General features: G+C 37.7%; 1 protein-coding gene across 1 annotated transcript in view; it reads left to right on the top strand.

Moving 5' to 3' along the window:
* The first annotated feature begins 15,801 nt into the window (after positions 1 to 15,801).
* LOC141277805 (uncharacterized) overlaps positions 15,802 to 20,540 on the top strand; it is a 109,177-nt gene continuing 104,438 nt past the window's right edge. The window contains exon 1 of the mRNA XM_073799896.1: positions 15,802 to 15,843. Within this exon, the coding sequence (XP_073655997.1) occupies positions 15,802 to 15,843 (42 nt within the window). The remainder of the gene's footprint in view (positions 15,844 to 20,540) is intronic.

Genomic DNA, 20,540 nt, shown 5'->3' with positions numbered 1-20,540 from the left:
AAGAGATTATAGTTGAAAACTTCCCTAATATGGGAAAGGAAATAGTCAATCAAGTCCAGGAAACGCAGAGAGGCCCATACAGGATAAATCCGAGGAGAAACACACCAAGACACATATTAATCAAACTATCAAAAATTAAATACAAAGAAAAATATTGAAAACAGCAAGGGAGAGGCTTCCCTGGTGACGCAGTAGTTGAGAGTCCGCCTGCCAATGCAGGGGACACAGGTTCGTGTCCCGGTCTGGGAAGGTCCCACGTGCTGTGGAGCGGCTGCGCCTGTGAGCCATGGCTGCTGAGCCTGCACGTCCGGAGCTTGTGCTCTGCAACGGGAGAGGCCACAACAGTGAGAAGCCCACATACAGCAAAAAAAAAAAAAAAAAAAAAAAAGAAAAAGGAAGGGAAAAACAACAAATAACATACAAGGGAATCCCCATAATGTTAAGAGCTGATCTTTCAGCAGAAACTCTGCAAGCCAGAAGGGAGTGGCAGAACATATTTAAAGTGATGAAGGGAAAAACCTACAACCAAGATTACTCTACCCAGCAAGGATCTCATTCAGATTCGTCAGAGAAATCAAAAGCTTTACAGACAAGCAAAAGCTAAGAGAATTCAGCACCACCAAACCAGCTTTACAACAAATGCTAAAGGAACTTCTGTAGGCAGGAAACACAAGAGAAGGAAAAGACCTACAATAACAAATCGAAAACAATTAAGAAAATGCGAATAGGCACATACATATCGGTAACTACCTTAAATGTAAATGGATTAAATGCTCCAACCAAAAGACACAGACTGGCTGAGTGGATACAAAACCAAGACCCATATATATGCTGTGTACAAGAAACCCACTTCAGACCTAGGGACACATACAGACTGAAAGTGAAGGGATGGAAAGAGATATTCCATGCAAATAGAAATCAAAAGAAAGCTGGAGTAGCAATTCCCATATCAGACAAAATAGACTTTAAAATAAAGACTATTATAAGAGACAAAGAAGGACACTACATAATGCCCAAGGGCTCAATCCAAGAAGAAGATATAACAGTTGTAAATATTATGCACCCAACATAGGAGCACTTCAATACATAAGGCAAATGCTAACAGCCGTAAAAGGGGAAATTGACAGTAACACAATAATAGTAGGGGACTTTAACATCCCACATTCACCAATGGACAGATCAACCAAAATGAAAATAAATAAGGAAACACAAGCTTTAAATGATACATTAAACAAGATGGACTTAATTGATATTTATAGGACATTCCATCCAGAAACAACAGAATACACTTTCTTCTCAAGTGCTCATGGAACATTCTCCAGGATAGATCATATCTTGGGTCACAAATCAAACCTTGGTAGATATAAGAAAATTGAAATCGTATCAGGTTATCTTTTCTGACAACAACGCTATGAGACTAGATATCAATTACAGGAAAAAATCTGTAAGAAATACAAACACATGGAGGCTAAACAATACACTACTAAACAACCAAAAGATCGCTGAAGAAATCAAAGAGGAGGTCAAAAAATACCTAGAAAAAAATGACAATGAAAACACAACGACCCAAAACCTATGGGATGCCGCAGAGGCAGTTCTAAGAGGGACGCTTATAGCAATACAATCCTACCTCAAGAAACAAGAAACATCTCAAATAAACAACCTAACCTTACACCTAAAGCAGTTAGAGAAAGACGATTAAAAAAACCCCAAAGTTAGCAGAAGGAAAGAAATCATAAAGATCAGATCAGAAGTAAAGGAAGAAGAAATGAAGGAAACAATAGCAAAGATCAGTAAAACTAAACCTGGTTCTTTGAGAAGATAAACAAAATTGATAAACCTTTAGCCAGACACGTCAAGAAAAAAAGGGAGAAGACTCAATAGAATTAGGAATGAACAAGGAGAAGTAACAACTGACACTGCAGAAATACAAAGGATCATGAGAGATTACTACAAGCAACTATATGCCAATAAAATGGACACCCTGGAAGAAATGGACAAATTCTTAGAAAAACACAACCTTCTGAGACTGAACCAGGAAGAAATAGAAAATATAAACAGACCAATCACAAGCACTGAAATTGCAGCTGTGATTAAAAATCTTCCAACAAACAAAAGCCCAGGACCAGATGGCTTCACAGGCAAATTCTATCAAACATTTAGAGAAGAGCTAATACCTATCCTCCTCAAGCTCTTCCAAAATATAGCAGAGGGAAGAACACTCCCAAGCTCATTCTACGAGGCCACCATCATCCTGATACCAATACCAGACAAAGGTGTCACAAAGAAAGAAAACTACAGGCCAATATCCCTGATGAACATAGATGAAAAAATCCTCAACAAAATACTAGCAAACAGAATCCAACAGCACATTAAAAGGATCATACACCATGATCAAGTGGGGTTTATCCCAGGAATGCAAGGATTCTTCTGTATATGCAAATCAATCAATGTGATAAACCATATTAACAAATTGAAGGATAAAAACCATATGATCATCTCCATAGATGCAGAAAATGCTTTTGACAAAATTTAACACCCATTTATGATAAAAACCTTCCAGAAAGTAGGCACAGAGGGAACTTACCTCAACATAATAAAGGTGATATATGACAAACCCACAGCCAACATTGTTCTCAATGGTGAAAAACTGAAACCATTTCCTCTAAGGTCAAGAACAAGACAAAGTTGTCCACGCTCACCACTACTATTCAACGTAGTTTTGGAAGTTTTAGCCACAGCAATCAGAGAAAAAGTAATATAAGGAATCCAAATCGGAAAAGAAGAAGTAAAGATGTCACTGTTTGCAGAAGACATGATGCTCTTCATGGAGAATCCTAAAGATGCTACCAGAAAACCACTAGAGCTAATCGATGAATTTGGTTAAGTAGGAGGATACAAAATTAATGCACAGAAATCTCTTGCATTCCTATACACTAATGATGAAAAATCTGTAAGAGAAATAAAGGAAACACTCCCATTTACCATTGCAACAATAAGAATAAAATACCTAGATGTAAACCTACCTAAGGAGACAAAAGACCTGTGTGCAGAAAGCTATGACACTGATGAAAAAAATTAAAGATGATACAAACAGATGGAGAGATATACCAGGTTCTTAGATTGGAAGAATCAACATTGTGAAAATGACTATAGTACCCAAAGCAATCTACAGATTCAATGCAATCCCTATCAAACTACCAGTGGCATTTTTCACAGAACTAGAACAAAAAATTTCACAATTTTTCTGGAAACATAAAAGGCCCATAATAGCCAAAGCAATCTTGAGAAAGAAAACGGAGCTGGAGGAATCAGGCTCCCTGACTTCAGACTATACTACAAAGCTACAGTAATCAAGACAGTATGGCACTGGCACAAAAACAGAAATATAGATCAATGGAGCAGGATAGAAAGCCCAGAGATAAACGCATGCACATATGGTCACCTTATCTTTGATAAAATAGGTAAGAATATACAATGGAGAAAAGACAGCCTCTTCAATAAGTGGTGCTGGGAAAACTGGATAGCTACATGTAAAAGAATGAAATTGGAACACTCCCTAACATCATACACAAAAATAACCTCAAAATGGATTAAAGACCTAAATGTAAGGCCGGACACTATAAAACTCCTAGAGGAAAACATAGGCAGAACACTCTATGACATAAATCACTGTAAGATCCTTTTTGACCCACCTCCTAGAGATACGGAAATAAAAACAAAAACAAACAAATGGGACTTAAATAAACTTAAAAGCTTTTTCACAGCAAAAGAAACCATAAACAAGTTGAAAAGACCACCCTCAGAATGGGAGAAAATATTTGCAAATGAAGCAACTGACAAAGGATTAATCTCCAAAATTTACAAGCAGCTTAATATCAAAAAACCAACCCAATCCAAAAATGGGCAAAAGACCTAAATAGACATTTCTCCAAAGAAGATATACAGGTTGCCAACAAACACATGAAAGGATGCTCAACAACATTAATCATTAGAGAAATGCAAATCAAAACTACAATGAGGTGTCACCTCACACCAGTCAGAATGGCCATCATGAAAAAATCTACAAACAATAAATGCTGGAGAGGGTGTGGAGAAAAGGGAACCCTCTTGCACTGTTGGTTGGAAAGGAAATTGATACAGCCACTATGTTGAACAGTATGGAGGTTCCTTAAAAAACTAAAAATAGAACTATAATACAACCCAGAAATCCCACTACTGGCATATACCCTGAGAAAACCGTAATTCAAAGAGAGTCATGTACCACAATGTTCATTGCAGCTCTATTTACAATAGCCAGGACATGGAAGCAACCTAAGTGTCCATTGACAGATGAATGGATCAATAAGATGGGGCACATATATAGAATGGAATATTACTCAGCCATAAAAGGAAACGAAATTGATTTATTTGTAGTGAGGTGGATGGACCTAGAGTCTGTCATACAGAGTGACGTAAGTCAGAAGGAGAAAAACAAATACCATATGCTAACATATATATGGAATTAAAAAAAATGGTTCTGAAGAACCTAGGGGCAGGACAGGAATAAAGACACAGATGTAGAGAATGGACATGAGGACACGGGGAGGAGGAAGGGGAAGCTGTGACGAAGTGAGAGATTGGCATGGACGTATGTACACTACCAAATATAAAATAGATAGCTAGCGGGAAGCAGCCACATAGCACAGGGAGATCAGCTCAGTGCTTTGTGACCACCTAGAGGGGTGGGGTAGGGAAGGTGGGAGGGAGACACAAGAGGGAGATGTGGGGATATATGTATATGTGAAGCTGACTCACTTCGTTATACAGCTGAAACTAACACAGCATTACAAAGCAATTGTACTCCAATAAAGATGTTTAAAAAAAAAGAATTGACTCATATAGAGTGTGTTCTCTGCTCATAATGGAATCAAACTAGAAATTAATAACAGACTGTTAAAAAGAAAATCTCCAAACACTTGGGAACTAAACATTAGAGTTCTAAATAATCCGTGGGTCAATGGGGAAGCCTCAGAGAATTTTAAAAAATTGAACTAAATTAAAATAAAAGTACAAAATATCAAAATTTATGGAACAGAGGTAAAGCAGTGCATTTTTCCTAGAGAAATGAAAATTTATATTCAAACAAAAACCTGAGATGAATGTTCATAAACGCTTGTAGTACTTAATAACCAAAAACTAGAAATAACCCAGATGTCCTTCAAGGGGTAAATGGTCATATATTACTCAGTAATAAAAAGAAATAAGGTATTGATAGGTGCAACAATTTGGATGAATCCCCAGAAAATTATGCTGAAGCAAAAAATCCAATCTCAACATGTTACATACTGTATAATTCCATTTATACAACATTCTTAAAATGACTAAATTCTAGGAATGGAGAACAGATTTGTGGCTGCCAGGGGTTGAGGACAGGCTTGGAGTAGGGGAGGGTGAGAGGGAAGTATGTATAGCTTTAGAAAGGCGACATGGGAAAGCCTCATGGTGATGGAGATGTTTTGTATCTTGATTGTGTCAGTATCCTGCCTGTGATTTTGTATTGTAGTTTTGCATGATATTCCCATTGGGGAAAGCTGATAAAGGGTACATGGGATATCTCTGTATTATTTGCTACAAGTGAATATGAATCTACAATTACTTCAAAACAGAAACTTTAATTAAAATGTTACCAGATTCTTTATAAAATTTATTTTTACAAGTTTTAAGAAGAAACATAAGGAAACAGTAATAAATTCTCTTCTAAATCCCCTTTAACTCACCAACAGTAACCGATACTTGTTGTTTATCCTTCTATTTATCTTAAGTCTTTAGTACAAATGTGTACACATACATACATATATAGGGTTTTTTCTTATAAAAATAAGAACATATGGTACACATTATTCTGCAGCTTATTTTTTGACACACATCAATGGAGATTGATTTTTAATTTATTCTTTTAAATAGCTGTATAGTATTTAAACATTTTAAATAGTATTTAAACATTTCCTTGGCCCTTTGCTTTTCAAATTTTATGTTTCCCTATCCTAGGAACAAAGTTTTGCTCATTGGAGGTATAAATCAGGGAACCTACCAGGATCTGGGCAAAGAAAAGCAATCTATTGTTTGAATGTCACCAGTGCAATTGGGAGGGACTAGTTTGGACAAATCTTTTCTCTTCAGAGTGACAGATGCATTTATTACACTTTTCTTTTACACATTCCCTTTGTGCAGTACTTTTTTGTTTTCATAGATGTTAATAGCTTAAAGTAGTACAAATGATGTAATGATTAAGAAGTTTCTTGATTTACAGTTTTTTTTTCCCTGTGAAGTTTTAAAGTCTTTCAGATAACATTTAGATGCCTTCAGTAAATACAAAATGCTTATGTGTTTAATTTCATTCATTTTTAAAGGGTGGAAAATATTATTTTTATTAGTTTTTGAGAGAAAATTCCTATTCCTTTAGCTGGGTTGGTTGTAATAATAATTTTGAACCAAGCTAGGAGTTGCTCCTTTAAAATAAACTTATTCTTGGTTGGATACAAGCACATTTTATTTTCCATGAGGATATTTTTTCAAGATTGAAATACAGAGTTACTTGAAAAATGAAATGCTAATTTATTATAGAATTCAGGTGTACCTTTTTCCTGATTGTTAGTACAGATACTGCCCAGCAATGATTTTTTTCTTTTGCCTGTTTGTGTAATAAAGTCTCTTAATTTAGACTATAAAGGAGAAATGAATTGGAATCTTGAAAGTAATCCATTTTCACATATGCCACGGTTTGAGTACACATGAGGTTTTTAATTTTTATTTGTTTGGCTGTGCCACATAAATTGCAGGATCTTAGTTCCTTGACCAGGGATCGAACCTCGGCCCCTGGCAGTGAGAGCATCAAGTCCTAACCACTGGGCAGCCAGGGAATCCCCAAGAATTTTTAAATGTTAGCGAAATAATTGCTTTTTTCTGGTTACTTTGGGTACAGTTATTTGTATAGTTCGGATAAAGACGTTTCCCCTCTATGGATTGTTATTTCAATACATAACTCAGTTTTAACTTTGATTTCCTAATGTAGACTTTTTTTTAATAGATCTTTATTGGAGTATAATTGCTTCACAGTACTGTGTTAGTTTCTGTTGTACACCAAAGTGGATCAGCCATATGCATACACATGTCCCCATATCCCCTCCCTCTTGAGCCTCCCTCCCATCCTCCTAATCCCACCCCTCTAGGTCATCGCAAAGCACCGAGCTGACCTCCCTGTGTTATGCTGCTGCTTCCCACTAGCTAACTATTTTACTTTCGGTAGTGTATACATGTTGATGCTACTCTCACTTCACCCCAGCATACCCCTCCCACCCTGTATCCTCAAGTCCATTCTCTATGTGTACATTTTTATTCCTGCCCTGCAACTAGGTTCATCAGTAACATTTCTTTTTTTTTTTAGATTCCATATATATGCGTTAGCATATGGTATTTGTTTTCTCTTTCTGACTTACTTCACTCTGTATGACAGAATCTGGGTCCATCCACCTCACTGCACATAACTCAATTTCGTTTTTTTTTTATGGCTGAGTAATATTCCGTTGTATATATGTGCCACATCTTCTTTATCCATTTATCTGTCGGTGGACACTTAGGTTTGTTCCATGTCCTGGCTATTGTAAATAGTGCTGCAATGAACATTGTGGTACATGTCTCTTTTTGAATTATGGTTTTCTCAGGATATATGACCGGTAGTGGGATTGCTGGGTCATATGGTAGTTCCATTTTTAGTTTTTTAAGGAACCTCCATACTGTTTTCTATAGTGGTTGTTTCAATTTACATTCCCACCAACAGTGCAGGAGGGTTCCCTTTTTACCACACCCTTTCCAGGATTTATTATTTGTAGATTTTTTGTTGATGGCCATTCTGACTGGTGTGAGGTGATACCTCATTGCATTTTGATTTTCATTTCTCTAATAATTAGATGTTGAGCATTTTTTCATGTGCCTCTTGGCCACCTGTATGTCTTCCTTGGTGAAATGTCTATTTAGGTTTTCTGCCCATTTTTTACTTGGATTGTTTGTTTTTTTTGATATTGAGCTCCATGAGCTGTTTGTATATTGTGGAGATTAATCCTTTGTCTGTTGTTTCATTTGCAAATATTTTCTCCCATTCTGATGGTTGTCTTTTCATCTTGTTTATGGTTTCCTTTGCTGTGCAAAGCCTTTTAAGTTTAATTAAGTCCCATTTGTTTATTTTTGTTTTTATTTCCATTACTCTAGGAGGTGGGTCAAAAAAGATCTTACTGTGGTTTATGTCAAAGCGTGTTTTTCCTATGTTTTCCTCTAAGAGTTTTGTAGTGTCCGGTCTTACATTTAGGTCTTTAATCCATTTGGAGTTTATTTTTGTGTATGGTGTTAGGGAGTATTCTAATTTCATTCTTTTACATGTAGTTGTCCAGTTTTCCCAGCACCACTTATTGAAGAGGCTGTCTTTTCTCCATTGTATGTTCTTGGCTCCTTTGTCATAAATTAGGTGACCATATGTGCATGGGTTTATCTCTGGGCATTCTATCCTGTACCACTGATCTATATTTCTGTTTTTGTGCCAGTACCATACTGTTCTGACAACTCTAGCTTTGTAGTATAGTCTGAGATCAGGGAGCGTGATTCCTCCAGTTCCATTCTTCTTTCGCAAGATTGATTTGGCTATTCAGGATCTTTTGTGTTTCCATATAAATCTTAAAAAATTTTGTTACAGTTCTTATATGGTGATATTTAACTGAAAGAAAAATTGGTACCTGGAAGTGGGGTGCTGTTGTAACAAAATCATGTGGCATTTGGTAAATAGTAAATATATGTACAGTTTCCTGGGGAGAGGATCAATAACTGTAATTAAATCCTTATAAGGATATAAGGCCTACAAAAAAGATTAAGAACCCTTGATCTTAATATATCTCAATAAAATTTTTAGTGTAAAGATGTGGTAGATAAAATATGATCATACATTCTTTTTGCTCTAATTTAAAAATTTCATTAACAACCAGAAACTCATCCACGGAGAACATCAAGTTAAGAATCCTTGGCTTGAGTATTGGTATGTTTTCATTAACTTTCAGTTTACCCTCTCCATCTGCAGATACAGTTCTTTATTTACCTTATTAAAATTGTTTTTCACTGGATATTTGGGTAGTTAGGATTAAGACATTTCCCCTCTGTGGACTGTTATTTCAATACACATCTCAATTTTAACTTTGATTTCCTAATATAGACCTTTTTAATGCTTTAAAATTCTAAGGACTAGTCCAAGGGCTTAGAATCTCCTCCAGTGGGTGGTGAGGTGGGTACAGCTGATAAACTGCATGTTTAAAATATAGCACTAATTGCCACCTTAACATTGTAGAGTTTGGGTTCATTTGTGATACCTTCAAGTCATGATTTTGACCTATTCTGTGTAAAGTGAGAGGAAAGAGTTAATGCAATTCAAAGCAGTTTTAAAAAACATAAAGTTGATATTAGGGCTTAGAATAATATGGCTACCTTGACAGCAGAGTGAACCAACTGAATGTCCCAGTTAGGTTACATGTTGACTTATTGTACACAGTAAGTTGTTTATTTTTTATTACTGAAAACTACAGTATTTGGTTGTGATTTAAGTCAGTCATTCTGTAGCTGTAAACAGCCTGCAGCTAGGCAGCTGTACTCTTTACAGTGCTTGTTTTAAAGCATAATAGGTAAACGTGGATTTTAAGGATGGGTAGATAAATAGTTTTGACAGGAAAATCAAAATCTTGAGAATTAGCCAACTACAATCATGTTTAAGCATCTTTCAACCCAAATGGAAATAATCTAATAGACTGTGCAGTACATTATCCAGTATGTATGATAGTATCCAGCACACTATCCAGCACATTATCCAATATGTATGTCATTTTGGGGAGAATATTCTTTTACAAGTACCTGGTTTCCTTAGTCCACTGTAAAGTGCACTGCATCTTTTTTTTTTTTTTTTTTGAAAAGAGAGAATCCCTCACTGTACTTAGCACCAGCTGTACAACAGAAATAGCTCCCGGCACCACCTTCAAGAAAAAAACCAAAAATACTGTTTAAATATTCTAATTTCAAAATGTTGATGTTCTCCTTCCCTAAGGCACAGTTAAGAGGCCCCAGAGTAAAGCTGGTAACCCTGAGGGCTGTGCCTTGGAAACGATGTGTCTGTGTCTCTGTGGGGCAGTGACGGTGGGTGGCGTTGCTCCGAGGCAGCCAGCTGCTCAATGGCACAGTGGACTTTCTTTGCAGTTTCTTCAAATTCTTTCTGCTTATTGTTGGCTCCCTTTGCAATTTTGTTCTTGGCTCTTTCTTTATCCTGTTTCAAAAATTCGCTGAGGGTTAATTCTTCAAACTGCTTCTTGACAGAAAGGAAAGCACAACCAGATGAATGCTTTTTATGTTATTCTATAGGGTCGTCATCTGGCTCCCAGCCTTCTAACTCCTTGAAGCATAAGAAACACTGAGCCAGGTCGGGCTCCTTCTCAGTGGGACAGTGGACAAAGCCGGCGGCGGCCATCTGCAAAGGAGAGCTCTGCTCAGGCCCCAGCGCGGAGGGGTTCTCCCGGGATCTGGGAGCCCACAGAGGGCTGCACTGCATCTTGGTCTCACTATAGAGAAGGATGGCTTGACACATCAGCCATATTTATTATCTGTACAAGTTTTTTTGAACATAGTAGGAAAGAGGTTAAATTCTTAGTCTATTGCATTGAAACTAAAAATAATACATTCTCATTTAATAAATTTTCTTTTACATATTTTACTTTGTGTTCTTATATGGAAAAGGACTTTCAGAGTCCTGTGATAAATTTTTCCGTAGTGTTTTCTTACCTTCATTTTTCATTAAAATAGTGTCTGGAGCTGGAAGATAACCTAATTAACTTTGTATTATACATTAGATAACAAAACTGAGACCCAATGGGAGAAAGTGACTTTTGCAAGGCCATACAGGCAATTAGCATAGTTGGGATCAGAGCCAACTTAGTTCCTTTGACAACGAGACCAGAATTGGTTTTATTCTTTTACTACATCATGTTGATGGCACTTCCTTTTCCTCTTTTGCTCCATCTTCCTTTCTTTTTTCCCTCCTTACTGTCTTAAGACTCAGACCCCAGGTAACCAGAATTACTTCTCATTATGAGTTTTCCCCTCTCAGATCCCTGTGATGACTCTACATTTAGTGAGAGGCCCATCACACTCTCCTGTCCTGAGATGGCCACCCATAGCCTCTTGCTGGTGACTTCTAAACCCAACACACTTGGGCCTGGGAGGTCAGCAAGAAGCAAGGATTTGCTGCTCACAGAGTAGTGTGGTGGTGGTAGAGATGGTGTGTGTGGAATGGGACTTGGGCTAAGATTGTGTCATAAAGGGAAAGAATACAGGTGGGATGAATTATAGGTAGTGATGGCTTTAGCAGTTGATTATGTGATCACTAACCAGTTATACGTAATCAAGTACCACTGATTCTGCCAACTTAGGTTGCTGTTAATATGAATAAAAGATGAAATTGCCATTATCTGCCATCTCTCATGGCAGAATAACAGTCTGACCCATGTCTACTTCATCTTATTAGCTTTATTTTATTTTAAAATCTTTTAGCTATTCTCAAGGTGAAGAAATGCCTGCATGTACTTTTTCTTTCTAGCCCAGTGGTATAGGCTATGAGTCCCCATTCTTTTGGGGAAGGAGAGCTTCTTTTGACATAGTTGAAATCTTATCTGTGATGGATTGGGGTCTTGCTGAGACTCCTCGACTTGAGAGAATGGAGTGTGTCAGTGGCTTTACCGAGAACTCCCAACAGCTAGGAGGAAGAGTCAACGCTCTGGATATTATCTGAGCAAGGCTGCAGGATTGCCATGACCACATGGTTAACTGTTAATTGGCATTCTGGTCATCAGATTTGGCCAGTCTTGATAATGAGTAAAATCCCCTGCATCCTCCACCCCTTTCCCACCTTTTAAATTGGTAGTCTATCTTCTTTTTAGATCTCACAGATAATACAGTAAATAAAATTCCTGTCCTTTGCTTGGCTTACTACAAATTTATTAGGCACACAGGAGAAGATTATAATAAAGCCAGACCTCATCATTTCAGCCAGATTTCCCCTCAAGAACATCTCTAGTATCAAGCTCTTCATCTCTTAATCATTGGAAATAGGGTTTTGAAGAAATGAAAGATTGAGACAGCTGGGACACTTTTCATTGTTCTGATTTCATTACGCTGTTGAGACCTGCCTAGATGTACAGTCTTTGACAATCAATTATTACTCTGGAAAGTGATTATTAAACAGTTCACTGAATTATGGCTTTTTATGCATGACTCTGTTCTGTTGCTCTTTAGGGTTAAGTGAAAAAGCTTATTAAATATCCATTTACAATGGAATCTTTGAAAATGCTAAATGGAATGCATAATTCATATAGGTTGTCACTAGTACAATGCCAAATCAGTTTAGCCCAATATCAAGTATCAAGGAAATGGGAGTAAGTGGCAGTCGTAATAGAACTAGTTCAGGGCAGCTAATGGGTGCAAGATAATCAGGAAACCCCAAATAATAGTGACTTAGACAAGGTAGAAGTTTATTTCTCTCTTATAGAAAAGTCATATGAAAGGTAATGTTGAACTGATACGGTGTTTTGTAGAGTCAGGGATCCTGCCTTCTTATTGCTTCTCTGAGTATACCCCTCATTACCAAGGTCATCTCAAGGTCCAGTCTGGCTGCTCTGGCCATCACATCTGCATTCCAGCCAGCAGGAAGCCTTTAAGCAAGAAGATCATGTGCCTGAAGTTGTCCACCACTTCTGCTTATATTTCATTAGCCAGAACTTATCTACATGACCACATTTACCTACAAAAGATGATGAAAATGAAGTCACTGTTCTGGGCAGCTGTGTGGCAGGGTTAACATTCTGTTAGTATGAGGGTAGGAGAGATAGTGGGTCAGTTTCTGTTATTGTCTCTATGGGTCTTGCACTGTCTATGGAGACTTTTGTGGTTGAAAGAGTTATTCCCTCTTCCAGCAAAGGTTTATTGAGCACCTGCAATGTTTAGCATTGTGTACTAGGTACTAAGTGTTGAAACATTTTTTATGTGACACAACTTTTAGCTTTAAAGAGTTAGGTAACCTAACAAGAGAACTCACAAACAATGGAAACTGGTGGAGAAAGCCCTGGAATTGCAGTTTGATGACCTAGGTAGAGATCCTTGGCTTGTAATTTATTTGTTACTTAAACTTATTGGTGCCTCAGTTTTCTCATCTGTGCAGTGGAGTTAATAATGCTTATTTTACAATACTGTGAGAGTAAAACAATTTTAAATAAAACAGCACGTGTTAAATATACTGCAGTTTTTAAGGGCTCTCAGTACATATTTCCTCCCAGTAACAGTGAACCACCTACATTACCACAAATAATGAATACCAGTCTGTTTCTCTACATCCTCACCAGCATTGTGTATTACTGTGCTTTTGCATTTTTGCTAACTTGAAAGGCCAATGGCTTTCCAATACTTTTCAGTTGTGGAAGCTTTCTTCAGATGAAATATTCAACAGATGTTCAATATCCCAAACATTTAATAGCATGGCAGCATTGTGTCAATTGGGGATGAAGGACCTGGAACCAACCTGCTAGGTTCAGGCTCCTACCAGCACATTCTTTGGCCTTTAAGACATTCGCCTATCCATTCAGTTTTATCGGGTACCTATCATATCTGGCACCATACTAGACACTGGGAAGCAGCAATGAACAAATGAAGCCCCTTTCTTGGGCCACTTTGCATTCTAGAGACATGAGGCAGAGAGTAAACAAATCAGTAATGTGTCAGGTGGCAATAAGTGACATAAAGAAGAATAATGGAGAGATGTTTCAATTGGATGGTCAGGAAAGGGCTATAAGAGAACATGGCGTTTGAGCAGAGGTCTGAAGGAAGTAATGGAGCAGGCCATATATAGGGGAAGATCATTCCAGGCAAAGGGAAGAAACACTGTAAATCTTCAAGGCAGAAATATTTCTGTGGTGTTTGAGGAACAGCAAGGTGGGGGGCTTTGAATGGGGGCTATGATAGGAGAAAAGTCAGAGAGGAAGCCAAGAGCCAGATCAGCCAAGGCAGTTGTTCTCAATACTATCAGACTTAGCACTGCCTTCTTATTGCATGTACTTTGCATATAATTTTACCCCTTTTACTAACCTGAAGTGAAATTAATAGATAATTATCATCTACCTACCTATGTAATGTCAAAACTCAATATAATGCCCTATTTGTAACGTAAAGAAAAAATGAGTGATGAATAATTAAATTATAATTATAAATGACTACACTAGAAGACATAATAAAGTTGTTAGCTGCTTGTATCTACTGATAATGAATGTGATTTGTGTAGGAATATAAGTGGTCATAATTTATAAGAAAGACCAAAAAATGAAAAAGCAGTACAGGTGGCACTAGAATACACATTAAGATAAATAATAGCAAACTAGACTTAATGTGTGTATGATAAGAGAAAATGGGAAATAACTTTAAGTGAAGTGGGGAAGTATGCTACGAACAATTAAAGACTTTTGAAATGGAGAGAATGAGCTAGGCCTCTTTATAAGTGTACTGTCAAAATAAATTTCTTTTGTGACATGCGACAAAGTGAAAAAGCATCAAAAAAAAAGCCCCATATCTCCCAACTTGAAATTTTAACAGATGTCAGGACACATTCAGAGTCCGGAACTTAGAGCTTGCAATCCATATCTTTTGATAGATGATGAGACTACAGGATAGACTGGAAAAAAAAGGAGTAATACAAGAAGACATGGAGAAATGGACCATTGTGGACAGTTTGAGAGTAAAACAAACAAACAAAAAAACCAAACGAGGCCATTCAAAATTTAAAAAATAACTTCAACATGTAATTTTTATGACAAATTTATTATCCTTTGCTAAAAGCACTTAAGAATTACATAGATTGGTAATGATATATAGTTAGTCCCTTTATTAATTAAATATTATTTCTGTGTTTCACATGTCTTTGCTAAATTAATTATGTTCAGTTCTAAGTTTACAAAATGAAATTCATTTATCCTCTTGTATATATTTGTATGCAACTGCTAACGATGCATAATGAAACAGGTGTGTTGTTCTGGTGAACAGACTATTAGCAGAGTTGCCTTTGGTTGACCTGATACTCTAAAATGGTAAGAAACTCTTGTTGAAGTTCCCAAGAAAATAAGGTACAATCTTTCTTTGGTTTACATAGTAGTTGTATTCCTGGAAAACATAGTGTGGGTTAAATAAGGGGAATATTTTGTGCTTTAATATTTAAAATGGTGTTAGAGTCTGGTCTCAGATATTTATAAAATGCTCTTCACCCACAAGAAAGCCTTCCCAGACATTTGAAAAATTTATACACGATGAGGGACATTTTCTGTTTTATGGGACTGTCCTGTGAACTGCAGGATGTCTGGTGCATCCCTAGTCCTTCCTTGTACATTAAATGCCAGTAGAACTTTCCTGTTGTAAAAATCAAAAATGCTGCCCCCACCCTCAGGCAATTTATAAATGTTCCCTAGGAAACAGTATCATCCCTGCTGAGAATCACTGATGCGTAGAGTGCGGTAGTCTTCATAAAAACTTTGGATTTCACTCTGAGTGACGTGGGAAGACTTTGGAGGGTTTTGAGCAGAGGCATGACATGATCTGACCTTGTTTTAAAATGATCAACTGACTACTGTGTGGACAGTAAATTACAGGGGAAAGAGTGGTGGAGGAAGACCAGTTAGGTGCCTACTGCAGTAATCCACATTAGAGATGATGGTGGCTTTGTCCAACTATGGTGATAGTGGTGGAAAGGAGGTGAGAAATGGTCTAAGCATGCATTCTGAAGGTCACTTATGGGTTGAATATGTGGAGGGAGAAGGGTAAAGGATGACTCCATGGTTTTTGGTGGGTGAAGCTAACTGATAGAATATAGTTTTCATTTTCTGAGATGGAGAAGACCAAGGGTGAGCTAGGTTGTGGGGTTGGCTTAAGTTTGAGGTGCCTAATGTAATTCCAAGTGGAGATGTTGAATAGGTAATTACTTAAATTCTAGAGGTCAGAGGAAATGTTAGGGCTAGAAAGATTGGGACTCATCAGGGATTAGGTGGTATTTGAATTTATTAAACTGGAAGAGATGACCAAAGGGAAGAGTATAGTTGGAAAGGAGAAGAAATCTAAGGACTAAGAGCCCGGGGGCCCACCAACGTTTAGAGGCTGGAGAAGAGGTAGAATGAACAAAAAAAACTGAGAAGGAAAGCCAGGTATGGGAGGAAAACCAAGAGAAGGTATATGGGGTCTTAGAAACCAAGTGAAGGAAGTATTTTCAGAAGGATGTGATAACTGTGTCAGATCCTCCTGGGTCAAGTTAGATGAGCGCTGTAAGGTTTAACCATAAAGTTTTAACTATAACATTTAGCTATACACACGTAACTATATCTACCTTATAGATTTTATTGCTCTTGTGAATGAGATTGTTTTCTATTTACATTTTCGAATTGTTTATTACCATATTGGTTTTAATGTGTTGCTCATGTATCCCATAACCTCTCTTAACTCTTATTTGTTCCAATAGTTAGCCTGTAGAACTTCTTGTTTACTAAAATTTGTGTTGAATAAAAGTGGTGATAGTGAGCCTCCTTGTTTTTTATCTGACTTTAAAACAAAGGCTTGGTTTTTAATTTCACCACTAAGTATGATGTTTACTATAGCTTGTTGATAGATGCTCTTTATTTTCGCTTCCTTTATCAGCTTGCTAAAAATTTTTATCATTAACAGGTGCTGAATTTTATTGAATTCTTTTTTCCTCTTTATTCTGTTGTTGTTATGTGGTAGTGCATCTGAACTGTTCTTGCATTCTGAGAGAAAGTTCTTGTTTATGTTACAGTATGTTTTCATACACTGAGAATTTCTATTGGGGTGTTTGCATTTATGTTCATATGTGAGATTGGTGTATACTTTTTTCTTGTACAGTCCTTGTCCATTTTTGGTATTAAGGTTGTACTAGCCAATAAGTTGGATGCTTTCTATCTTTTTCTATTTTCTCAAAACAGTTTGTTTGAGAGAGGGGTTGTTTGTTCCTTGAAACTTTGGTGGTTTTCACTTGTAATGTTGTGGCTTGTGTCTTGGGTAAAGAGAGATTTTTAAAAATTATTTGTTTCTTTAATGATTATTAGTTTATTCAGACTTTCAATTCCCTCCCTCCCCCTAGGTCAATTTTGTGACATGTATTTCTAGACAATAATTTTTTAAATTAAATTTTGCTGCATTTATTGGCATGGAGTTATTCATAGATTATTTCTTATTCTGTGGTTTAGTCTTTTGATTTTATAGTTGTGGAGTCTGTCTCAGCATGTAGTGGGTATGAATCTCAGTCTCCAAACACAGATGCGCAAGAAATATGTTTATTCTCTAGAACTCAATTTAGTCTTTATTTGGAGTTCTTATTCCATCAGGACCACAGAAATTTGGTCTTAGGCAATTTGGGGATTCCCTATCTCTGGGATAGGGATAGTTACAGAGTCCCTTAAGATTACATCCCATTCTGATCTTTGTTGGGACATACTTCCATCTGGTGGTCCACTTGGGTCATGTTGAGAAAGGGAGTGTCATACATGAAGTCTCTTGACCCTCCAACTCAGCCACATAAGAATGGGCCTTGGGCTTGGAATACTTCCCTACCAAAAGATAGAGTCCTCACAGCTTGTGTTGGACTTGCATCCTTGTGTGGGAATATCTTTTCTTGTTTCAGACTCAAAATGTATGTCTTTGTTCTGCTTAAGTGTGTGTTTTATATGGCATGTGGCCAGCCCCACTACTTTATCTGCCCACTGCAGGGAGGGGACGGGGCCCTTTGTTGTACAGCACAAGAGGGGTGTAGGAAGGCCTATGGTCCTGCATTGGCCGTCGGGAGGGACTTGCTGGCCATGGCGGACCTCCGGCCACTGGTGAAGCTGATCTTACTCTGTCTCTTCTGTATGTAACATTGTTCCCTCCCTCCAGCGCTTGACTGTGTTGTGCTTTCCTCCAGTACCAAGATGCAGTGGGCAGAAGTGTTTGGACTTCTACTCCTGGTGATGGGCAACAGATGCCACTTGCTTGACAGATCTCCCCTCCATCATCAGTCTACAGAGCTCCCTGTTGAGTTGCCCCTTGTTCCCATCTCTATGGCGCCTTCAGTTTCCCCAGATTTCCCATCTGTGTTTGCCACTCTTGGGTATACAGAAGTCATTTTGCTGTTCTCAAGACACGCTGGGGCCTGGTAAACTCTGTAAGATTATACAATGCTCCATCTGCCTTGATGCTCCCACATGGTCATGTCTTCTCAGGGATCTTGCTGCTTCTTGGATTCTCCATGGGACGTGATCTCAGATGTTTTCTGCTCTCCATTCCTACGAACACATCTCCCTCTTGTTTTCTTTGGGCTTAGCCCTGGGGAGCTGGGTATTCGTCCCTATCCCAGGGATCCACCAGCATCTATGTTTTCATCACCTCCCCACAAACTTCTTCTGGTCCAGGAATTCAGTTCTTTTCTATCTGTGAAGGAGGGACATATTACTCAGATAAATACGTCTTGTTTTCTCCCAAATCCATTGTTATTGTCCTATGTTCTTCTTTTCCACAAGGCTCCCTGGATTTTGAAACCCGAAAGCCAGAAAAGGACTCTTCCTTTATCATTTTATGTTCTGCAATAGCACCTTTTGCTTAGGGCCATGGGCCCAGAATTGCCAAGTTGAATAAAGGGAGAATATTGGGTATGTGGGATGGGGGGAAATGTCAGTGGATTCTTGAAAACTATCTCTTCAGACCCTCATTTGACAGATGAGGAGACAGAGTCTCAGCTGACTTGGCAAGGTCATATACAGTTAGTGGTGGAGCAAAGGGAGCAAACTCCAGATCCTCTAACTACTACTTTTGTGTTCTTTGATGTTACATATTATCTTAACAGTTATTTGAAACATGTGTGGAGTTTAGATTCTACAACTCAATATATATTTCACCTAGATTTCAGATACTTTGTAACTGTCATCATAAGGGTCCCTTAGCAAATGAACCATTGTAGATGCTGAATTTTCTTAATAATTTGGATTCAAGAAAAATATGCCCTTTTAAAATGTTTACTCTTCCAGTAGGAACATATTCTAAAATCTGTTATACTTCTTCCCCTTTGTAAAAGTGGGCGGGACTTGTCCCCCCTTGCATTCCCATTACCTAGCTCAGGTATGCCCTAGCAGAGGTGCTAAGTTGATCCTCTTCTTGAGGACAAAGGATGCCATTTTGGAAGTTGTTCCTTATCCTATGCAGTAATAAAGTGATGCCATGGTCTTATTGGGTGAATGGGGTGTTTGTCCCCCACACCCTATATCCAACTGTGTTTTGAGTTCTCTTGTTTTCTTTTTATCATTTTTGTTTCCTCCTTCCCATTAGGCTGACAACTGTCTCTGTTTTGCAGTCGGTATTTCAGTATGCTGTAAGTAGCTCCTCTCCCATAGCTCTCTTCCTAATATGTTATTTCTATTCTGCCTTAGGCTTTGAAACTAGGTAAATAAGCCTGGTAATATTGTTTGTAAAGTGAGAGTAAATAGCCTCTGAGGGAGGGCCTCCCAAGCTTTCCTATGGGAAAGTTTGTGAGTTTCCTCTGCACAAGCCTTTGCTGACATCTCTTTACCTGCTCAAAGGCCTTTTTTGCTTACATCCTGCTTCCTGTCTTGGCTAGATCTGTGAGGGTGCAGGATGTCTGCACAGTGAACAGGTGAGGAACAATTGTTTTTTTTTCCTTTTTTTTTAATTGATTCAGAGATACTGTAAAAATATTTTGCATTTGAATATGCCACATTCTTAGCAGAGAGCTATTAACTAGATAGTTGCAAATCAGAATAAAAAATAACCACCACAGAACCACAGGATACCTTTGGGCCATTTGATGTAAACTATATTGCTGACCTTGGGGGCTTTTTGAACCACAGCTGTCAGTTTAAACAAAACTCCAAACCCAATTAAGCTTTTGTTGGATGAGGTGCTAGTTTGAGAACTGGTTGGACGGCTTTTAAAATTTAATGACGCAGTTCTTCACCAAAAGATAAATAGAAGTACTAATACTTGGTACATATATTCCTTAAGGCTAACCATAAGTTGGTCTTAGTTTTATCATTTTTTGGAAAATGGAGAACAATTTCCTGAACACAGATTAGTTGTAGTGTTTGCAAATTTTCTTCGCATAGTTGTTACACAGTAAAATTGAGGTGAAGCTGTTTTCTTCCAGATTCCTCTCCTCCCTGCCTTTTCCACTCCTCTTTTTCTTTCTCTCATTCTTTCCTTCTCTCTCTCTTCTTCTTTCAATACGACTTGTTCTTAGTTCCCTGTCACTATGCGTTTGAATATTTTAGTGAACATAATTAGCCTTTTCAGTATTGACTTGGCCCATAGAAGAAATTGAATTTTTATATATTTTTCATCCGTGATTACTTTTGGGATCATTTAAGAAAACACTGAATGTTTAGTATGACTCAAGTATA

This window comes from Tursiops truncatus, chromosome 2 (genome assembly GCF_011762595.2).
Source record: "Tursiops truncatus isolate mTurTru1 chromosome 2, mTurTru1.mat.Y, whole genome shotgun sequence".
Lineage (NCBI taxonomy): Eukaryota > Metazoa > Chordata > Mammalia > Artiodactyla > Delphinidae > Tursiops > Tursiops truncatus.
The sequence above is the reverse complement of the archived record's forward strand: the minus strand, read 5'-3'. Positions and strand labels throughout refer to the sequence as shown.